Source organism: Pituophis catenifer, unplaced genomic scaffold (assembly GCF_029215685.1).
Source record: "Pituophis catenifer annectens isolate HBS135680 unplaced genomic scaffold, rPitCat1.0.hap2 SCAF_2, whole genome shotgun sequence".
NCBI lineage: Eukaryota > Metazoa > Chordata > Lepidosauria > Squamata > Colubridae > Pituophis > Pituophis catenifer.
Genome location: NW_027256882.1, coordinates 264,892,570 through 264,910,718, shown reverse-complemented (window position 1 = coordinate 264,910,718; position 18,149 = coordinate 264,892,570). Strand labels below are relative to the sequence as shown.

Sequence of the window (18,149 nt, the reverse complement as noted above, 5' to 3'; positions counted from 1 at the left end):
TACAATACTAAACAACATACACTGATTTCCGTCCTTTGCAATCATTTTCTCCTCAAATCTATGTTGTCAGAATTAACTGATGCAATATTGATATAAAAAGAAAAGGAAACACCCATTGATGTTAATAAATGCCTTTCTATTAAGAAATATATTCATACATTTTAAAAAATTCCTGCATACTTACTTTCTCTCATAAGCTTCTACATGCGAACATTTTTACTTTAAAGCTTTCATGATCAAAATGAAGGTCACTACAATTATTATTATCACAACAAGAGTAATCAATGCTATTTGTGCAGCACTATATCCACAGGACAGATTTATAGAGAAAAGCTTAGTGCCTGCTAGTGATTTGGGCTCAGCGCACAAAGTCTGTTCGGAATCTTCAATTTTATCTATGTTCTGCTTGTACCAAGTTAATAATCCAATATTAGAACAGGTGCATTCCAGTGGATTATAACTTAAATTGATTATACTCTGGCCAGATAGTCCAGTCAACAAATCATGTGGGATAATATGGATCCTATTATTGGCAAAATTGAGATAAATGTTCCTGAGGCTGAAAAACACATCTGAACAGAATGCAGTAAGATTGTTACGGTTCAGATCCACATATTTTAACTTGCTGAGGGCAGAAAATGCTTTAGCTTCTATAACCATCAATTGACAAGAAGCTAAAGTTAACACCTCTAGATTGGGTGCTTTCTGAAGAAAGTTGTCACTGAAAATGGTGCCAGATTTAAAGGTGTTTCCATTCATATTTAAGACAATAAGGCTGCTTAGACCTTGCAAAATATTCTGCTTGCTTGTATCAATATGAGAGAAAGAAAGGTTCAGGATCTGCAAAGAATGTAGATTGTGAAATGGGCTTTGAGAATTATTATTGATGATAATACATGTAAAAGAGAGATCAAGAACTTTCAAGTTAGAACATTCGTTAAATGCTGCATTGTGGAACAAAAGTTTGCGATTGTGGCTTAAATTGAGGTGTTGCAAGCCAATGAGACCTTGAAGTTGGTTGCTGCAGCAGTCTAGGCTTTCTATGTGACTCCCACTCAAATCAAGGTGTTGAAGCTTTGACAAGGATTCCAAACATCCAAAACTTAAGTTCATGGGGTAATAATTCTGCTGGATATAGAGATGGGAAAGAGAAGGGAAAGCAGAAAAGTCGATGTCGCAGAGATTCAAAAACTCATTCCAATTGAGATTTAATTCTTTCAGTAAATTCATCTGAGGAAGGCTCCGTAGTTCAGAAAGAGAGGTGTGGGTCAAGTCCAATCTTTTCAGTTTGGACAAACATTGGAAAGTGTCACCAGAAGGTTCTAGGAAAGAGTGATACTGTAGAGTGAGATAGTCTACAGAGATGTTGCATATGCCTTGCAATGTGTTCTCTTGAATGGGAAGGCTGTCTATACCCAAAAAAGTGCCGAGCCAGAGGATAGCAGTGCTGACACCTTGCAATCCATCCAAGATCACTGAAATATTACTACAACTGCCAAAGTCCAAACTGTAGAAGGAAAATGAACTAAAAGCCTTGGGCTCTATGTGCATAATCTTGTTGTCCCTAAGATTGAGAGTTAGATTGTTAGCTTGTTTTAATGCCTTTATGCCTCTAGTTGATATTGTTTGTATATTGTTCATCTGTAAATCCAAGTGTTTGAGCTTTCTAATTGGAAAATCCGATAGCAGCTCCAATGTTTGGATATGGTTGCTTCCTAGTAACAGTGTTTCTATGTTGTGTAGGTCCTGCATTGGGATAAATGCTAATTTAGTGATCCCTGTTTGGGTTAGATCAAGATGCTTCAGACACTGAGGACCCGTAAATGCTGTTGAGGCCAGAAAGAGAAGATTATTTCCAGTAAAGACAATGATCTCCAGGAAAATATTGCTTTCGAAAGTGCCTTCATATACCCAATTAATCTGACACCTTTTAAAACAAAACAAAATCTGGTATTAAAACAAAGCACAACTGTGGATATAATTGAAATAGATGCCCTATTTTTGTTTCAGCAGGTCATTAGGTAATTAGGTAGTAAAATGAAGCATATCATTTTTAAAATCAATTTAGAGACCCAATCAACATTGACAGATTTTAGATGATTATCAAAGCACATCATGATATGTCTGTTTAAACAAGGCAAATACCTATCAATTACAGGTTCAGAAGGAGTATTACAAGCTTGCAAACTCTGATTAAAATTTATTAAAATGTATTTTCTTGAAAAACACTGTAGAAAATAAAATTTCTATATGAAAATACAGGACAATCTCTGGTAACATTTTAAAGCTAATGTCAAATATTACAAGAAATAAAAGCTGCCATGTTGACAAGTGTGCCTAAATGTACACATACAGAGCCAATACCTTTATTATCAAACAGCTGCAAGTTTTCAGGTTTTCTAGAAATCTAATTGTTGAAGATTATTGCAACTATTATTGAGACATTTAGAACTTCATCCACATCAGCAATAGATGAGAAAACCCGAGAGCATAAAAAAAGACATTCACATGCCTTCCACTTTGTCCGCTCTCGGGAAATTCTTTAAAACCAGTTTTTCTAGGTTTTGATTGAGCTTTTAAATGAATGCCTTTAAATGGGGGTGCTGTAGAAAGATGCCATGTTGTTCTTTTTATGCAGTGTTGTTTGTTTTAACTTTGTGAAACTTCCCAGATCATTCTGCAACTGGGCAGTAGAAAAATTCAACGGCATACCTACCTTGTTAAGTCTAAATGCACCAGGGCCTTCAGCCTGCTGAATGTTGATTGCTGAAGCAGATGTAGGAAGTTGAAGCTGAAATCAAGAATTTCAGTCGTGAAAGGCAGTTCTTCTGGAAGCTCTGTCAGTCCTAAACCTTCACAACTGTAGCTTCTATTAATAAAAAGCTGTAAAAATCATATATCAAGTTAGATACCAGTGTATCAATACAAGTAGTCCTTGAGCTCAGATTTTCAGTTGCTGAGCAAGACAGTTGTTAACTGAGTCATACCCCATTTTATGACCTTTAGGCCATGGCTGTAAGCAAATCACTACAGTTGTTAAGTGAACCATGCAGTTGTTCAACGAAACCGGCTTTCCTCATTGACTTTGCCTGTCAGAAGCTTCCTATGAAAGTTGCAAATGACAATCTCAGGACTCTGAATGTTGCAACCATCATAAATGCATGCTGGTTGCCAAGCACCTATCGCTTGATAACATGACTTTGCAGATGCTGCAATGGTCTTCAGAGTGAAAACTTTTTTCAGTGCCATTGTAAGTTTGAAAGTCATTTAATGAATGGTTGTAAATTGAGGACTATCAATATATCTGAATGTATTATATGTATCTCTCCAGGTTTATGTTTTTAATAAAACCATTGTATTTTAAGTAAATATGCCAATATGTAGCTAAATATGCCAACAGAACAAATCTGAAACCTAACCCTAACTCTTTTTTTAACTATATCAGGGACAAACCAGAGCTATCATTAGAAATGACACTGTCAGGAATCTGATGTAAACTTTCATTACCTATATGGACAGAGGGTAAAGTATAAAGGTTACACCAAATTAAACACTTTTAGGAATGAATAAAAAGGGTCACAGAATGACATTTTGTCCCTCTATTTAACATCTCTTTTAAAAATTAATGCTAACAGAATTTTTCTCAGTTATTGACACTTCACTAAAATTGATATTAATGCCATTTGTCTGTTGCTGCTGCCATATAATGGACCATTTTTTAAAAAAAACAAAAAAGACCATCAGTATGATAGGACAACAATCAGATGAATGATATTGAAAGTTCATGATTTTATATGCTGTTATGACATGTGGCTTACAGGATTTTTTAATAGTGTCTCGTCTACAATGAAGAGCTCAAAGTAAAATAGTAATCTCACATATAGGCTTTCTATTCATTTTTAATGCAAAGAGTTCACAATAAGTTGACAGTTCAACAAATGATAAATGATTGAAAAATTATGGTTATACAATGAGCGCATGACCTTGAAAACATTTCTCAAAATATTATAACTCCTATGTTGCACAATAAATAACGATGTAAGTAAAATATGCTGCATTCAATTCTAGTGTGAATTTCTCAAAATCTTGGAGAAAACGTGACTAAATACAATAATTACAGAATACAATTTTCTTCAGCTAGGATATGATTTTCCTGTCAATTAGAAATATTATTAGAAAGTGAACAGAAAGAGCATAACTAAAGACATTTATTTCTACAAAGCATTTTTAATAGTTTTAATTTTTTTCCATTAAAAATACCTTATCTAAGATACTAATATACTATAGAACCGTGATGGCGAACCTATGGCAAGCATGCCACAGGTGGCACGCGGTGCCATATTAGTGGGCACGCCAGCTCAGCTCTGGGGCACATGCGCACGCCGGCCAGCTGATTTTCGGGCCTTCTGGGCCCACCAGAAGTAGGGAAACAGGCTGTTTCCTGCCTCTGGAGGGCCTGTGGGGGAGGTGGGGAAGGCCCTTTTTTTTTCTTACCTGGCCCCAGATCTTTTCTATGCATCTGTTAAGGGCAAAAACAGCCTTTCCCACTCCCTTGGAGGCCCTAAGGAGGCTGAAAGGGCCCATTTCCCGACTCCCGGTGGGACAGGAAGTGATGTTTTTTCCTGTCCTCAGCCTCCAGAGACTCCTAGAGAGGCTTCTAGAGACTCCTGGTTCTGGAGGCTGGGGACAGCAAAAAATGTCACTTCCTGTCCCACCGAGAGTTGGGAAATGGGCCCTTTTAGCCTCCGTAGGACCTTCAAGGGAGTGGGAAAGGCTGTTTTCTCCCTTCCCAGATGCATAGAGAGGATCTGGAACCAGGTAAGAAAGAAAAACCGGCCTATGAGGCCATCATGTGCCAGGAGCAGGGGTGGGTGTGGTTGCGTACACATTCGCATGGGCACATGCGCACACGACCCTCCCTTCTCCTGGCACGCAATGGCAAAAAGGTTAGCCATCACTGCTATAGAACAACTACAAATAAATACTGCTGCACTGTTTTAGATGGCACCTGGAAAAAGCATCCTTTGGAAAATGACAATGTAAGGCAGAGGTCTTCAAACTTGGCAGCTTTAACACTTGGGGACTTCAACTCCCAGAATTTTCCAGCCAGCTATTCTGGGAGTTGAAATCCACAAGTCTTAAAGCTGCCAAGTTTGGGGACCCCTGATGTAAGGAATCACAAATTCTTCAGCAAATACATTTGTTGGGACCAGCTCCAAAGAATCTGTTCTCACAGAAAGTTTCAAATTCACTAAAAGAAATCTTTGCTTATCTTTTCTGCAAGTGGCAGCTGATTTTCCTTCCTATGTTTCCAATATTACAGGGCCCCTATTTTTCCCCTGTGGGCATTTGTTTTTCTCAAAATTACTCACTCTAAACTATTTTTTTGAATTGTTAAGGAAATGTAATATTCATTACATTTGAAGAAATGTAATAATATATTCATTCATTCATGTATGTAAGGAAAAAAAAAACACCCTAGAAAATAAATATGATAAAATCGACTCTAAACATTTCCTATCTAGATGTCAATGTAGTTTTTCACCTGCTTTGCTTAGTTGGTTGGTTTTTTTAAAAAAAATATTATATTTAATTTTTTAATATAATAATTCCATCTTCAATTAAACAGTGAGTTGTCTGGGTACAGATATCTTTATAAAATAATAATCAAAATTTACAACAATATTTTGGTTGATTTTTTTAAATATGTATCTGAAAACAACTTAGGAAAATATTTGTATTATTATTATTATTATTATTATTATTATTATTATTATTATTAATTCAACTTGTATAATAATAATAATAATAATAAAAATAATACAAATATACATATTTGTACATATACAAATATGAGATCTTCTCATCTAATACTTCATTTCGATATTTCTGCTGTAAAACCCACATCAACCAAACTCTTGTTGTAACTAACTTTTAAGAATGGAAAACTCCCCAAATAAAACCCTAACCCTTTTGAACAAGAGCAATGGCACTCAAAGTATTAAAAAAAAAAGTTTCAAGGTACTTTAAAGATAGGAAAAGCTGGAGAATGAATCCTTGTGACCTATGGGAACAATTGGTACTTTTTGAAATATTCCCCTATTGTAGTCTAGCATAAACTGAGTATACCCAGGAGTTTAGTAAAGTGTTCTGGAATTACTGAAGAAGGAGCAGTAGGATTGTCAATCTACAATTCCTTCTGGGGTTTTTGACTTGAAGTTTTCTTCATGGATGAGTGCCAAACTGATGAAAGTAGATGGGAAATTGCATTAAGTGACTAGTTGCCTGGTTTGGTTAGTGAGGGACTGCAAGAAAAAGAAAAAGGCTTTGAGCCCCCTGTGCATGGTCTTCAAAGCAAAATATCAGTGTGTTGTGGCTCCGATCACCGAGCCTGTGTTATCAGCAGGAGAGGACTCCGAGAGTGAAGGAGAGGAGTTGTCAAGGCCTCCCTGTCTAGGACCCTCCTCTCTGGCAATGCCTCTGGTGTCCTCCGAAGGCCAAGAGATAGGCCCGGGGCCAAGCACTTCCATGCAGCCGCAGGTGGACAGTAATGATGATGATGATGAGTCTTGGCTGGACCTTCGACAGCGTCGCAGAGATTAGCGCGTGCAGCAAAGGAAGAGGCGTGCCAGGGATTAGGCTGAGTCACTGGACCACACCCCACAGAGTATAAAAGGGGGTGAGGTGGCCGTTCAAGCTCTGTGACGAGCAAAAACTGATATTGAACAAACCTCTCTGCATTGCTGGACTTTTTGAATATTCTCTTATCTGTTGTGTGTTGGCTTTGAAAAACACTCCCTTCGTAAGTAAAAGACTCTTGGCAACTGGGTTGCTGCCAATTCTGCTCTTAGAGAAACCTTTGTCGGCTGGTTTATTTCACTATTGACTGTCTGTGGGAGTGCGTGTGTGAGACGGGGACAGAACACAGTGCAAGTTAAAATAGAAAAAGAAAAAAAATGTAATATACCTGCTGGGAAGCTAAAGGAATAAAAACTCCTCAAAAACAGGTTCTTTGTATGATCATATAATCTATATTCAAAATTTCACTTGTAACCTTTTTGGGTTATTTTCAGATACCCAACTACTATGGAAAATATTTTCTGTGCTAGTAAAAAGAAAATATTAAAATATGGCAGTGGTGAAATCCAATTTTTTTTACTACTGGTTCTCTGGGTGTGGTTTGGTATACATGGTGTAGCTTGCTGGGTGTGGCTTGGTGGACATGGCAGGGGAAGGATACTGCAAAATCTCCATTCCCACCCCGCTCTGGGGCCACCTAGAGGTGGTATTTTCCGGTTCTCCAAACTACTCAAAATTTCTGCTATCGGTTCTCCAGAACCTGTCAGAACTTGCTGGATTTCACCCCTGAAATATGGTAAGGGAAATCAGACTCTCTAATAGACTAATGTGAGAGTAAATTCAGCCTTGTTGTAGGAAATGGTAATATAATTTAAAAGAATAAATTATTCTTTTTATTTAATGTCTAACATGTATAAACCTGTTACCAAGCTCTGTATATATATATTTTCTTAAAATACAGAGAGACGAAGAGTGCTTGGCTGATGATCTCATTCTTGTAATAGATTCAGTGCTGATCAGATATACATGTCATTGTCCTTCAAATGTTACCCCTTGCTTCTGCAGCCAAGGACAAAAATGGGTAGCTGCAACACTGCTTAGTTCCCCCCTCCAAATCTGTCTGACCTATTAGTCATGTTGGGACAAAATATTCTTAGCCCCCCCACTTTTGAGGAAGTAAAAGGAGGCAGAGGTTAGCCTCAGTGGTGGGTTCCTCCCGGTTCGGCCCGGTTCTCCTGAGCCAGTAGCAGTGACGATATGACATCACCGAACTGGTTCTGCCCCCCCGCCCTGCCACCTGCGCTCCCCCTGCCACCCGCATTATTCTTACCTTTTATTTGGCCCTACCCCCAATCTATTGCTGCCTCCTGAGTCCCAGCTGATGGCTAGAGGGAAAAAACCTGTTTAAACTCTTGTTGCGGGGCTTCAAAGGGCCGCCCTACAGCTGATCAGTGTTAAAAGAAAACAAATGAGTAGACCATGCATAAATACATGAGTAGATCAGTGCCTGCAAAAATACATGAGTAGATCAGTGCCTGCAAAAATAAATGGGTAGATTGGTACAGCTCTGCAAGCAGTTAAAAGCCTGGTAGACCAGTACCTCTGCTAAATCTTAAATAATTGTCACATGATCATCAAGCCACACCCACAAAATAAGCCATGCCAACAGAACCGGTAGTAAAAAATTTTAGAACCCACCCCTGGTTAGCCTGGCTCTTTTCCAAAGTATATTCAGGAAGAAGCTGAAGACAAAGCTCTTCCAAATACCATTCTAGGTAGACTTGACCCTCCCTGCATTTTATGGTTAATTGGAGTTTGGGGTTTTGATTTTGTTTTAATTATTTTGACTACTTATATTAATTTTATCATAAAATGTTATTTTAGTTCTGCCTGCTTAAGCTATGCAAACTGCCGAGAGCTGATTTTGACTGCAGCAAGATCTAAACACCAATCAAACCTGTTGTCTTCCATATTGACATTCTTTGTCATTGTCGTGAGTTATAGCATAACAAAGCTGGAAGATACCAGAGTGTCTGTTCCTGGCCCTGGATTTTGATCTTTACATCTAGACCAGGTTGGAGCACTGAGTCATAATCCAAAACAACCCCCAGTAAATTCTAATCATTTTTAAAAATAATTCAGATAATTACTGCAGGAGCAGTCAAAGCAACAGTCACAGGCTTCACAGTTGGTGGGCAACACTGAACTTCAAAGCCCTGCTTCCTTTTTACATGTGGGCAATGGATGCAACATACAATGAAAGAGGGTGACCCTTTGATCACCTAATTGAAGCCAGTGACCTTCACCTCAGATGCCCTTGGAATTATAATCTAGTTTGATCCTCTACCACAGATCATTCCTGGGGCTGCTACTTGATTATCTTGCAACCGTTCCTTAACGTTGGTCAATTGTCAGTGTTTTAAAGTCTGTACATTCAGATTGGAGGTTTATAACATGGTAGAATTCTTTTATGACAAAGAAGTAGCCATTATAAATGATCAAACTGTGAGTGGACTAAAGCATGTACAACTTTCTGAAAGATACTTTATTACTACCATTCATACATGTGCCAAGTCATTTTCTTTTTTCTTTTCCCCATCCTGGGTTGGTGGTGGGTTTTTTTTTTGTTTGTTTTTTTGGCACATATCAAGAAAGCAATCACTTGATCAACTCAAAAAGCCAGAGGGAATCTGAGGCCGCTAGCCTTTTCCGTAACAGCTGTAAAAAATGTCTGTGTTACCGAGCGTAAGTGTGCCATGAGAAGCATCACACCCCAAGGTCTAGTTGTACAGAAATGAGGTGCATATAAACTGCTTATAAAGCCAAGCACCTGTTCAAGAGCCCCTGGTGCACGTAAATAAAAAGTGCCAATGGTCTGTTTTCCTCCTTAGCCCCTCTTAGTCCAGCAGCATTTGGCAAACGTTCCCTGCACATGCCAATTCCAAACGGTGCCTGAAAACTCCACATGGTGTCTTAAACAGCAGATCTTCTCTCATCTCCAATCTCCATCGGTCCTATTTGTTTTCAGGTTCTTGGCCAGAAATAAAGAAGAGAGAGACCACCTCAACCTGCTTGCTCGCTTGTTTGTTTATTGCCTCGAATTGCCTAGGTGGGAATTTCAAAATGGTATCTGCTTCTAAGCAGGCACATGAGTCTATCTAGCTAACACGTATCACTGTGAATATGAACCTAATAAAATAGAATCACAACTAACTGTAACAATGGGTGTAAAGTCAGTCTGATTTGGGGGGGGGGAGCAAATTTGCTTTCTGTACCTCAAATGTGCTCCTAAAGGACTGCATTTATCTGTGTATTTATTTTTTTTTGTTTCACCCACCAGAGGACTTTCAGCCCTTCAATGACCCAGTGTTAGCATGCAAGTATTCACTGCTCCCAAATTAATTATTGATTCTTTCTTGAAGCTACTTTTCTCCCAATAGAAAGACAAATAAGTGATCACTCACCTCAGTGCACATCTGATTGAGGGGTTTGGAGACTTCATAGCTAAGACCTAAAAGCCCCATCAGAAGCCAGCAATATGTGCAGCAAACCATTAAGGTTTTGATTAGATTCTCCACACGCCTGTAATGGAAGACGGATGAAAAATAATTTTCTGGTGTGGGGTTCAGAAAAGGCATTTTGAATCTAATGCTTCAAGAGAGGCCAAAGAGTGCCGGAAAAAGATGTTGTTTCCTCTTAACAGCCAAAGGATTTTTGTGAAGCATGCTTTTTTTCAGTTCCTTCTCTTGCTCTTTTTTTCACTTTTGGTTTCTCTCCTAAATACTTGTACCATTTTTTGGCATAAATTATTGGAAACTTTCATGACCTTGTGAGAAACTTGCCATATTTTGTAGCCAATCTTAAAAACATCTTCTTCTATGTAGAATGACATTCCAAGTATAAAGTGGTGCGCTTAAAATAAATAACTTTCTCTGAGCATATTATTTTTTGAAAATGTCACTCCGTTTGTATCTAGGAATTGGGTAGGGTGTTGTTTAGATGGTTTTGGAGGTCCCCCCCTGTACTTGACTATTTAAACAATCTCCAGAATTCATCTTACATAGTGTGATGCTGCGGACAAACTGGATTATACTTATTGCATGAAATAAATACTTCCATAAGATTCTAAGCCATTTCAAACAAACATGCTCTGAAAACCCAATTACAGGCTCATAAAATTGGGCTTCAGGACATGAATGACTGATAGAAGGAAACCATTTTCCTTCTCAATCTGCCATTAGGATCCTCTGCTTATCCCAAAAGAAAAATTAATCATTAGTGTGGATAGTAGTATTTGGATTCATGGAAAGTTTATATTGGATTCATCAAATCATATAGGAATGAGGGAATTTCTGCTTACTTGTTACTGTTTTTAACTTACAGAAAGAATGAATCCTTATCTCCTTTTTCTTGTATAATCTTGTTTGTATCTGAATTGCCTCCAGTTTAAAGACTGCATGTTTACATATTTCTTAATCTATTTTCTTCTATAAACAAAAAACATGGTATCTTTGCATAAATATGGTGTCTAAGGTTCTTTGCCAACCACAGATTATTTGATTTGATTTAAGATTCATAATTCAGGGTTTGTGGTTTTTAATTCTCCCTTGTAACGACATATTTCATTCTGCTAGTCCAACCCCCTGCCCAGGGGATTGATATCTCTATCTATCTATCTATCTATCTATCTATCTATCTATCTATCTATCTATCTATCTATCTATCTATCTAGAGATATCAACCCTCTGGGCAGGACTAGAAGACCTCCAAGGTCCCTTCCAACTCTGTTATTCTATTCTATTCTATTTATCTATCTTAGATGGCTTTATCTCACCAAAGCAGACTCTAGGCTTACAATCATTCAATTAAAATGCCACATAAAACATTAAAACAATAAATAGAAATCTTAAATTTAAAATTCAGTTAAAATTAAAGTGGCACACATGGATAGGAAGGCAGCAAAGGGCACACGGTGATTGTTATCTAATCCATTAGCTACCTCCAGAATGCCACACTCCCTTTGGGGCCTCTGGCCAGTTGGCACAGCCGTGTCTTCAAGCCCTTTCAGACGGTCAAAAGGCTGAAAGTGGATCTCACCTTGAGGGTCCTGAGTTTCAGATGATGGGAGCCATGCAGAAAAGGGCTCTTCTTCTGGATCTTGCTAACCAAAATTCCTTGACCAATAGGTTCTGCAGCATGTCCCTGATGCAGCACAGGTGAGGCAGGTTAACTCTCTCTCTCTCTTTCAGTAATTATTTTGGGGAAGGGACAGAAAGACAAAGACAGTTTGGTATAGTGGTTAAGGTGCTGGTATAAAGCATGTGACTCTGAATTCTAAGCCTCCCTCAGAAACGAAAGCAAGCAACATGGCTTTAGACTAGTGATTCACTCTCTGGCAATCAAACCAGGGGTGAAATCCAGCAGGTTCTCACAGGTTCTGGGAACAGGTAGTGGAAATTTTGAGCAGTTCAGAGAACTGGCAAATACCACCTCTGGCTGGCCCCAGAGTGGGGTGAGAATGGAGTTTTTGCAATATCCTTCCTCCAGGAGTGGGGAGGGAATGGGGATTTTGCAGTATCCTTCCCCTGGAGTGGGGTGGGAATGGAGATTTTGCAGTTTCCTTCCCTGATACACCCACCAAGCCACGTGCACCAAGCCACACCTGCCAAGTCATACCATGCCCACCAAGCCACACCCTCAGAACCGGTAGTAAAAAAAATTGGATCAGTGGAACAGCTTGACTCCCAGAGTTGGGGTGCTCCATCATTGGAGGTTTTCAATAAATGATTGGACAGCTATTTGTCTGGGATGGTTTAAGGACTCCTATCTTGGCAAGGGGTTGAACTAGAAGACTTTCAAGATCATGTCCAGCCCTGTGATATATATATATATATTATATTTTATATATATAAATATATATATATTAGGCCAAGAATCACAATGTGCTGTATGACTTATGGTAGTTTTCAGTACAACTGCAAAAGCTTTAGAGTTTGAATGTTCTTGATTTGATCCCTGGCACAGTGGCCTGATAGCAGGTGCTTGCAAGGCCTTGTGGGTTTTGGGTAGAGGATGTGGTTAAATGAGGCTGAAATGCAAAGCAGACAGCGAAAACCTTCTGTTGCAAGAGCAGCCAATGCATCTGCCCAGCCACATCAAGGTCAACAGAAAAGCATATGAATGTGTTCTCCAGGACAGCACCGGGCTGTTAAATACACACACTTAGAAATGCTATAGAGTTGTTAGTTATTGATCTGCCCTCCCACTAGGCATTTGGCAACAAACTCTAGGACATTGACAACGAATGGGAGTCCCGAGCTTTAAAACTGCTGAACAAATAACAGCTCTACTAATTCAATCAACTGAGTTTCAAGCAATCAGGATGCCATCTGGACCTAATCTAACTCATTGCCTAAGAAGATAAAGACATCTGGACTTCCTGCATGCCAAGGACATGCATACTTAATCCCTAAGGCTGTAGGCTGTGGCCAGACTCATGCTGACAAGTTTTCTTAATTATGCTGAAATAATCCTGCTTGGCAAGGGCTGGACACTTCTTTCTTCAGAAGGTTAGGAGGATCTCATTTCATGTAGGACAGGGCTGTCAAGCTCATGGCCCATGGGCCGGATGTGTCACGCACTGGCCAGGCCCATGCCCGGTTTAGCAAAGGGGGAAAAACTCATGATATGTCATGTGATGATGCCATGACGATGTGAGTTTGACACCTCTGATGTAGGAGAATAGAAAGAAGAGTCATCTTCCATTTTGGTGGGAAGAAATCAAATTAATCTCTGTGGGAAAGAGAAGACAGAATCACATGTTCACTTGTGTTCAGATTTTATCTCAACATTTTAGTTTTTGAGGTGTCCTTGGTGCTCTCTGAGCTTGCTTGTTTTCTTGCAGACATTTCATTACCCTAACTTTAGTGTTAGGAAGGAGTGCTGTTTGTTGTCAGTTTATATTCTGGTGTCTTGCCTGTCTGCGAGGGTGGGGACGGTCTTAGGGATTCTTTGGTTGAGCTGTTTACTGATGGGTCTTTGGCTGTTTCTTAATTGGGATATTGCTTACTTGATTGTTGGGCAGAAGCAGTGGTGGATTTCTACCGGTTTGCCACGGTTCGGGAGAACTGGTAGCAGCAGCGGCAGGAGGCTCCGCCCACCTGCCCAAACGTCATCACACTCTGCACATGTGCAGAAGGTTCTGCACATGCATAGAAGCGTCATGTGTGTGCAAAGCAATCATGCACGCGTGCACACTCACAGTTCTGAACTGGTAGCAAAGGTAAGTGAAACTCACTACTGGTCTGAAGTTAACCTTGAAGTTAACCTTGAGTGCTGATTACTGGTGGAGAGGTATAAACTGACAGCAAACAGCAGTCCTTACTACCTTAGCATTGATGATATTACATAGTTAGAGTAATGAAGCGTCTGCAAGAAAACAAGCAAGCTCAGAGAGGACCAAGGACCCCCCAAAAATAAAATGTTGAGATAAAAGCTCAACTGAACACAACTGAACATGTAATTCTGTCTTCTCTTTCCCACAGAGATTAATTTGATTCCATTCCACCAAAATGAAAGATGACTCACAGCTCGGCTGAGGAACTGGCGGCCGCCTGGGATAGGGTGGCCGCTGGAGCCTTGGACCGCGTCGTGCCTTTGCGGCCTCTGACTCGGTGCCGTTCTCAATTGGCTCCTTGGTTCTCCGAGGAGCTGAGAGAGATGAAGCGCCGGAAAAGACGCCTAGAGAGCGATTGGAGATCCAGCTGTACCGAATCTGACTGGACACTGGTGAGGTCCTACCTAGTGGCAATAAGAGTGGCAAAATCCAACTATTTTTCCACTCTTATTGCATCTGCAGAGAACCGCCCAGCCACCCTGTTTAGAGTGACCCACTCTCTTCTACAGGTGGGAGCGAGGGAGGATCCCTTGCAGGGTAGAGCTGAGGATTTTGGACAATTCCTGCATGATAAAATTGCTCAGATTAGGGCCGGCCTGGACTCTGATTGGATAGCCTTGGATGGGATGATGGAGGTGAGTCTTGAGAGTGTTACCTGGGAAGAGTTTGGCCATGTGACTCCTGAGGACGTGGACAGGATTTTGGGGAGGCTTAATGCTACCACATGTTTACTGGACCCGTCTCTCTCCTGGTTGGTGCTGGCCTCCCGGGAGGTTACACGAGGCTGGTTCCAGGAGATTACCAATGCCTCATTGAGTGAGGGTGTCTTCCCAGCCGCCCTGAAAGAGGCGGTGGTGAGGCCGCTCCTAAGAAGCCTTCCCTGGACCCGGCTGTACTAGCTAACTATCATCCTGTCTCCAACCTCCGCTTCGCGGCGAAGGTTGTTGAGAGTGTGGTGGTGGGACAACTTCCTCGATTCCTGGATGAAGCTGTCTATCTAGATCCATGCCAGTCGGGCTTCAGGGCGGGTTACAGCATGGAAACGGCATTGATCACATTGGTTGATGATCTCTGGAGGGCCCGGGACAGGGGTTGCTCCTCTGTCCTGGTCTTCCTAGATCTCTCAGCGGCTTTTGATACCATCGATCATGGTATCATTCTGCGTCGGCTGGAGGGGGTGGGAGTGGGGGTCACCGTGCTACTGTGGTTCTCCTCCTTCCTCTCTGACCGTACACAGTCTGTGTTGATGGGGGGACAGAGGTCGACCTCGAGGTTCCTCACTTCTGGGGTGCCGCAAGGGTCAGTCCTCTTGCACCTTCTGTTTAACATTTATGTGAAGTCACTGGGTGAGATCATCCGTGGCTTTGGGATGAAGTGTCAATTGTATGCCGATGACATGCAGTTGTACATTTCAATCCCAGGCCACCCCAATGATGCCCTTGACGTGATGTCCCGCTGCCTGGAGGCCATGTGGATCTGGATGGGGAGGAACAGGCTCAGACTCAACCCTTCCAAGACTGAGTGGCTGTGGCTCCCGACAGCCTGATATAGCCAGCTAACACCATCGCTGGCTATTGGGGATGAGATCTTACCCCCCTCAGACAGGGCTCGCAACTTGGGCGTCCTTCTGGACTCATGGCTGTCTTTGGAAGATCATATGACGGCCGTGGCCAGGGGGGCTTTTTATCAGGTTCGCCTGATCTCCCAGTTGATTCCCTGCGCACAGTCACTCATGCCCTCATCACTTCCCGGCTGGACTATTGTAATGCTCTCTACATGGGGCTCCCCTTGAGGAGCACCTGGAGGCTCCAGATGGTCCAGAATGCAGCCGCGCGAGTAATAATGGGGGCGACTCGTCACTTCCATGTAACACCCATCTTGCGCGAGCTGCACTGGCTCCCGGTGGTCTTCCGGGTGCGCTCCAAGGTGTTGGTTACCACCTTTAAAGCGCTCCATGGCTTAGGACCTGGTTACCTACAGGACTGCATTCTGCCACCAATTGCCTCCCACCGACCAATACACTCCCACAGAGAGGGCCACTTCAGGGTGCAGTCAGCCAAACAGTGTAGGCTGGCGACCCCCAGGGGGAGAGCCTTCTCTGTGGGGGCCCCGGCCCTATGGAACGAACTGCCCCCGGACATACGAAGGATCCCCAACCTCCGCACCTTCTGTCGTGCTCTGAAGACCCTATTATTCCAGCAAGCTGGTCTGACAGGATAAAGGATTTTAAATTGGGTTTTGATAGGGTTTTTAAAATGATTTTAGATGGGTGTTTTAAATTCGGCCAATGATTGAATTATTTTAATTAAGTTTTTAAATTTTTGTTGTATATTGTTTTTACCATGGCTGTTCACTGCCGTGAGTCCTTCGGGAGAAGGGCGGTATATAAATATAATAAACTAAACTAAACTAACTAAACTAAAGATGACTCTTTTTTCTGTTCTCCTACATGAAATATTCTCCTTTATTGGTATTTTAGTTTTTAAAATGTGTTTTCTACTGAAACCAATGCAAATATGTTGCCTTTTATATTGGCACATTATTATGAATAGGAAGTAGTATTGTACCATTTTCTGTGCTGATCGCTAATGCAGTGTTTCGCAGCCTCAGCAACTTTAAGCTGTATGGACATCAATTCCCAGAATTCCCCAGCCAGTATGCTCTAATTTACTTAGATAGAACTATAGGTTGGGTTGATTTTTTTCTCTGATTCTTTTTCACAGTGGACAAGGAGCACAAGAGTCAGAGCAATGACATATGCTGATCTTTCAAAAGCATGCCTGTTATGTCCATATATGGTCATGCCGCCAGATTGGCTAGTCCACCGGCAGGAGTTTTAAAGCTCTGTCATTCGCCGACTTGCCTGCCAGCTCCCTTTATAAGGCGAGCCCGGCAGCGCAGCGGCTGTTCTCATTCTCACTATTAAAGTGCTGAACGCTGCTCACGTATTCTTTTCCCTGCACTGATCTAACAATGCCTCAATGACTGAAGATGGATTTCCCCGTATTGGAAGGTTTTAAGGAAGCAAAGGTCTGCAATAGGAGCAGATTAGGAATCTAGCAAAAGCAGCAAGGAAGCAGGTGAAGGAATGAATAGATGGAGGATACTATCCCATCTCCAGTAACCCTGGATTAACCATTAAGAAAAATTAGCAATTGCTTAGGGCATCAAGAGAAGGAGCATAGGGAGCTGAGGTGGCGCAGTGGTTAGAGTACTGCAGATCAGCCGATCAGATCTCACCGGCTCAAGGTTGACTTAGCCTTCCATCCTTCGGAGGTGGGTAACATGAGGACCCAGATTGTTGGGGGCAATATGCTATTTAGTATATTGTCTTTGGTGTAAGCCGCCCAGAGTCCTCGGAGAGTGGGCAGCATAGAAATATGAATAATAAAATAAAATAATAAATAAATACCACAGAGTCCCACCCTCAGCTATCATGCCTTTAATTGCTTCACTGCTTCACTCAGCATTAGTTTCCAGAATTTACTGAGTGTTCTGACCTAGGCTTCCTTAGAATGTAAACAGCACGAACTTAGTCCTGGCAAACCTCTTTAATTCATAGGGCTGTAAATTACTTTCATTTACAGTCCACAAGACTTGATAAACAGTCTTTCAAAGGAAAGTTATCAACACCCACCTATCTCATGTGGGATGCTGGCAAAGAGCTAATTACCAGATGCAGGGCAAGGCCAAACTTGGCACAGAGTCACAAACAGAATTTTCAAATCTTGAATCAGCCAGATGAACTAATTGCTTCCTGCAAAAGCTGACATCCCATTTGCTTCTCTTTTATGTCTTATGGGAGGGGCCAATCATCTCCAAGCCTTGCTCCCAAGTCGACCCTATTTCCTTAATTGTTCCTGTCTCCTGGCAGCTCTGTGCCTGCGCACACTGGGAACAGGCTCCTGCTGTTCTTCTGCCTCGCTGATGTCAGACTCTGGAGACTCCAAGGCAGCAAAGAACTACCAGATGGCCTTTGCCCCCGCTCTGCCTCCAACTCAGAGCCATTGTCTGAGCCTTCCCTAGACTCCAAGACTGGCCCACGTTCCTCTCCAACCTCCACACTGTCCAAATCTGCTGCCAGCTCTGCTGGCCGCTGGCGGGGCACAACACTCGAGTCTTAATGTCTTGTCAGTTAAACAATGGAAGGGCTGATAGGGATCGTTTGCTTAGA

The 18,149-nt window shown here is 41.5% G+C and overlaps 1 protein-coding gene across 1 annotated transcript; it reads right to left on the bottom strand.

Moving 5' to 3' along the window:
• Positions 1 to 216: 216 nt before the first annotated feature.
• CD180 (CD180 molecule) lies at positions 217 to 10,133 on the bottom strand. Its single transcript, XM_070934553.1, has 3 exons — positions 10,044 to 10,133; positions 2,717 to 2,883; positions 217 to 1,927 (listed from the first exon to the last, which is right to left on the bottom strand). Exons 1-3 carry the CDS (start codon positions 10,131 to 10,133, stop codon positions 217 to 219), a joined length of 1,968 nt encoding a protein of 655 aa, XP_070790654.1.
• Positions 10,134 to 18,149: the final 8,016 nt, after the last annotated feature.

What these genes read in the sequence shown, in the direction of transcription:
- CD180 (XM_070934553.1), bottom strand. Translation starts at nt 10,133, where the DNA reads ATGGTTTGCTGCACATATTGCTGGCTTCTGATGGGGCTTTTAGGTCTT. An exon ending in TCAATCAGATGTGCACTGAG is followed by an intron (nt 2,884 to 10,043) that starts GTGAGTGATCAC and finishes TGATTTTTACAG; the next exon opens with CTTTTTATTAATAGAAGCTA. An exon ending in GTGCATTTAGACTTAACAAG is followed by an intron (nt 1,928 to 2,716) that starts GTAGGTATGCCG and finishes TTGTTTTAAAAG; the next exon opens with GTGTCAGATTAATTGGGTAT.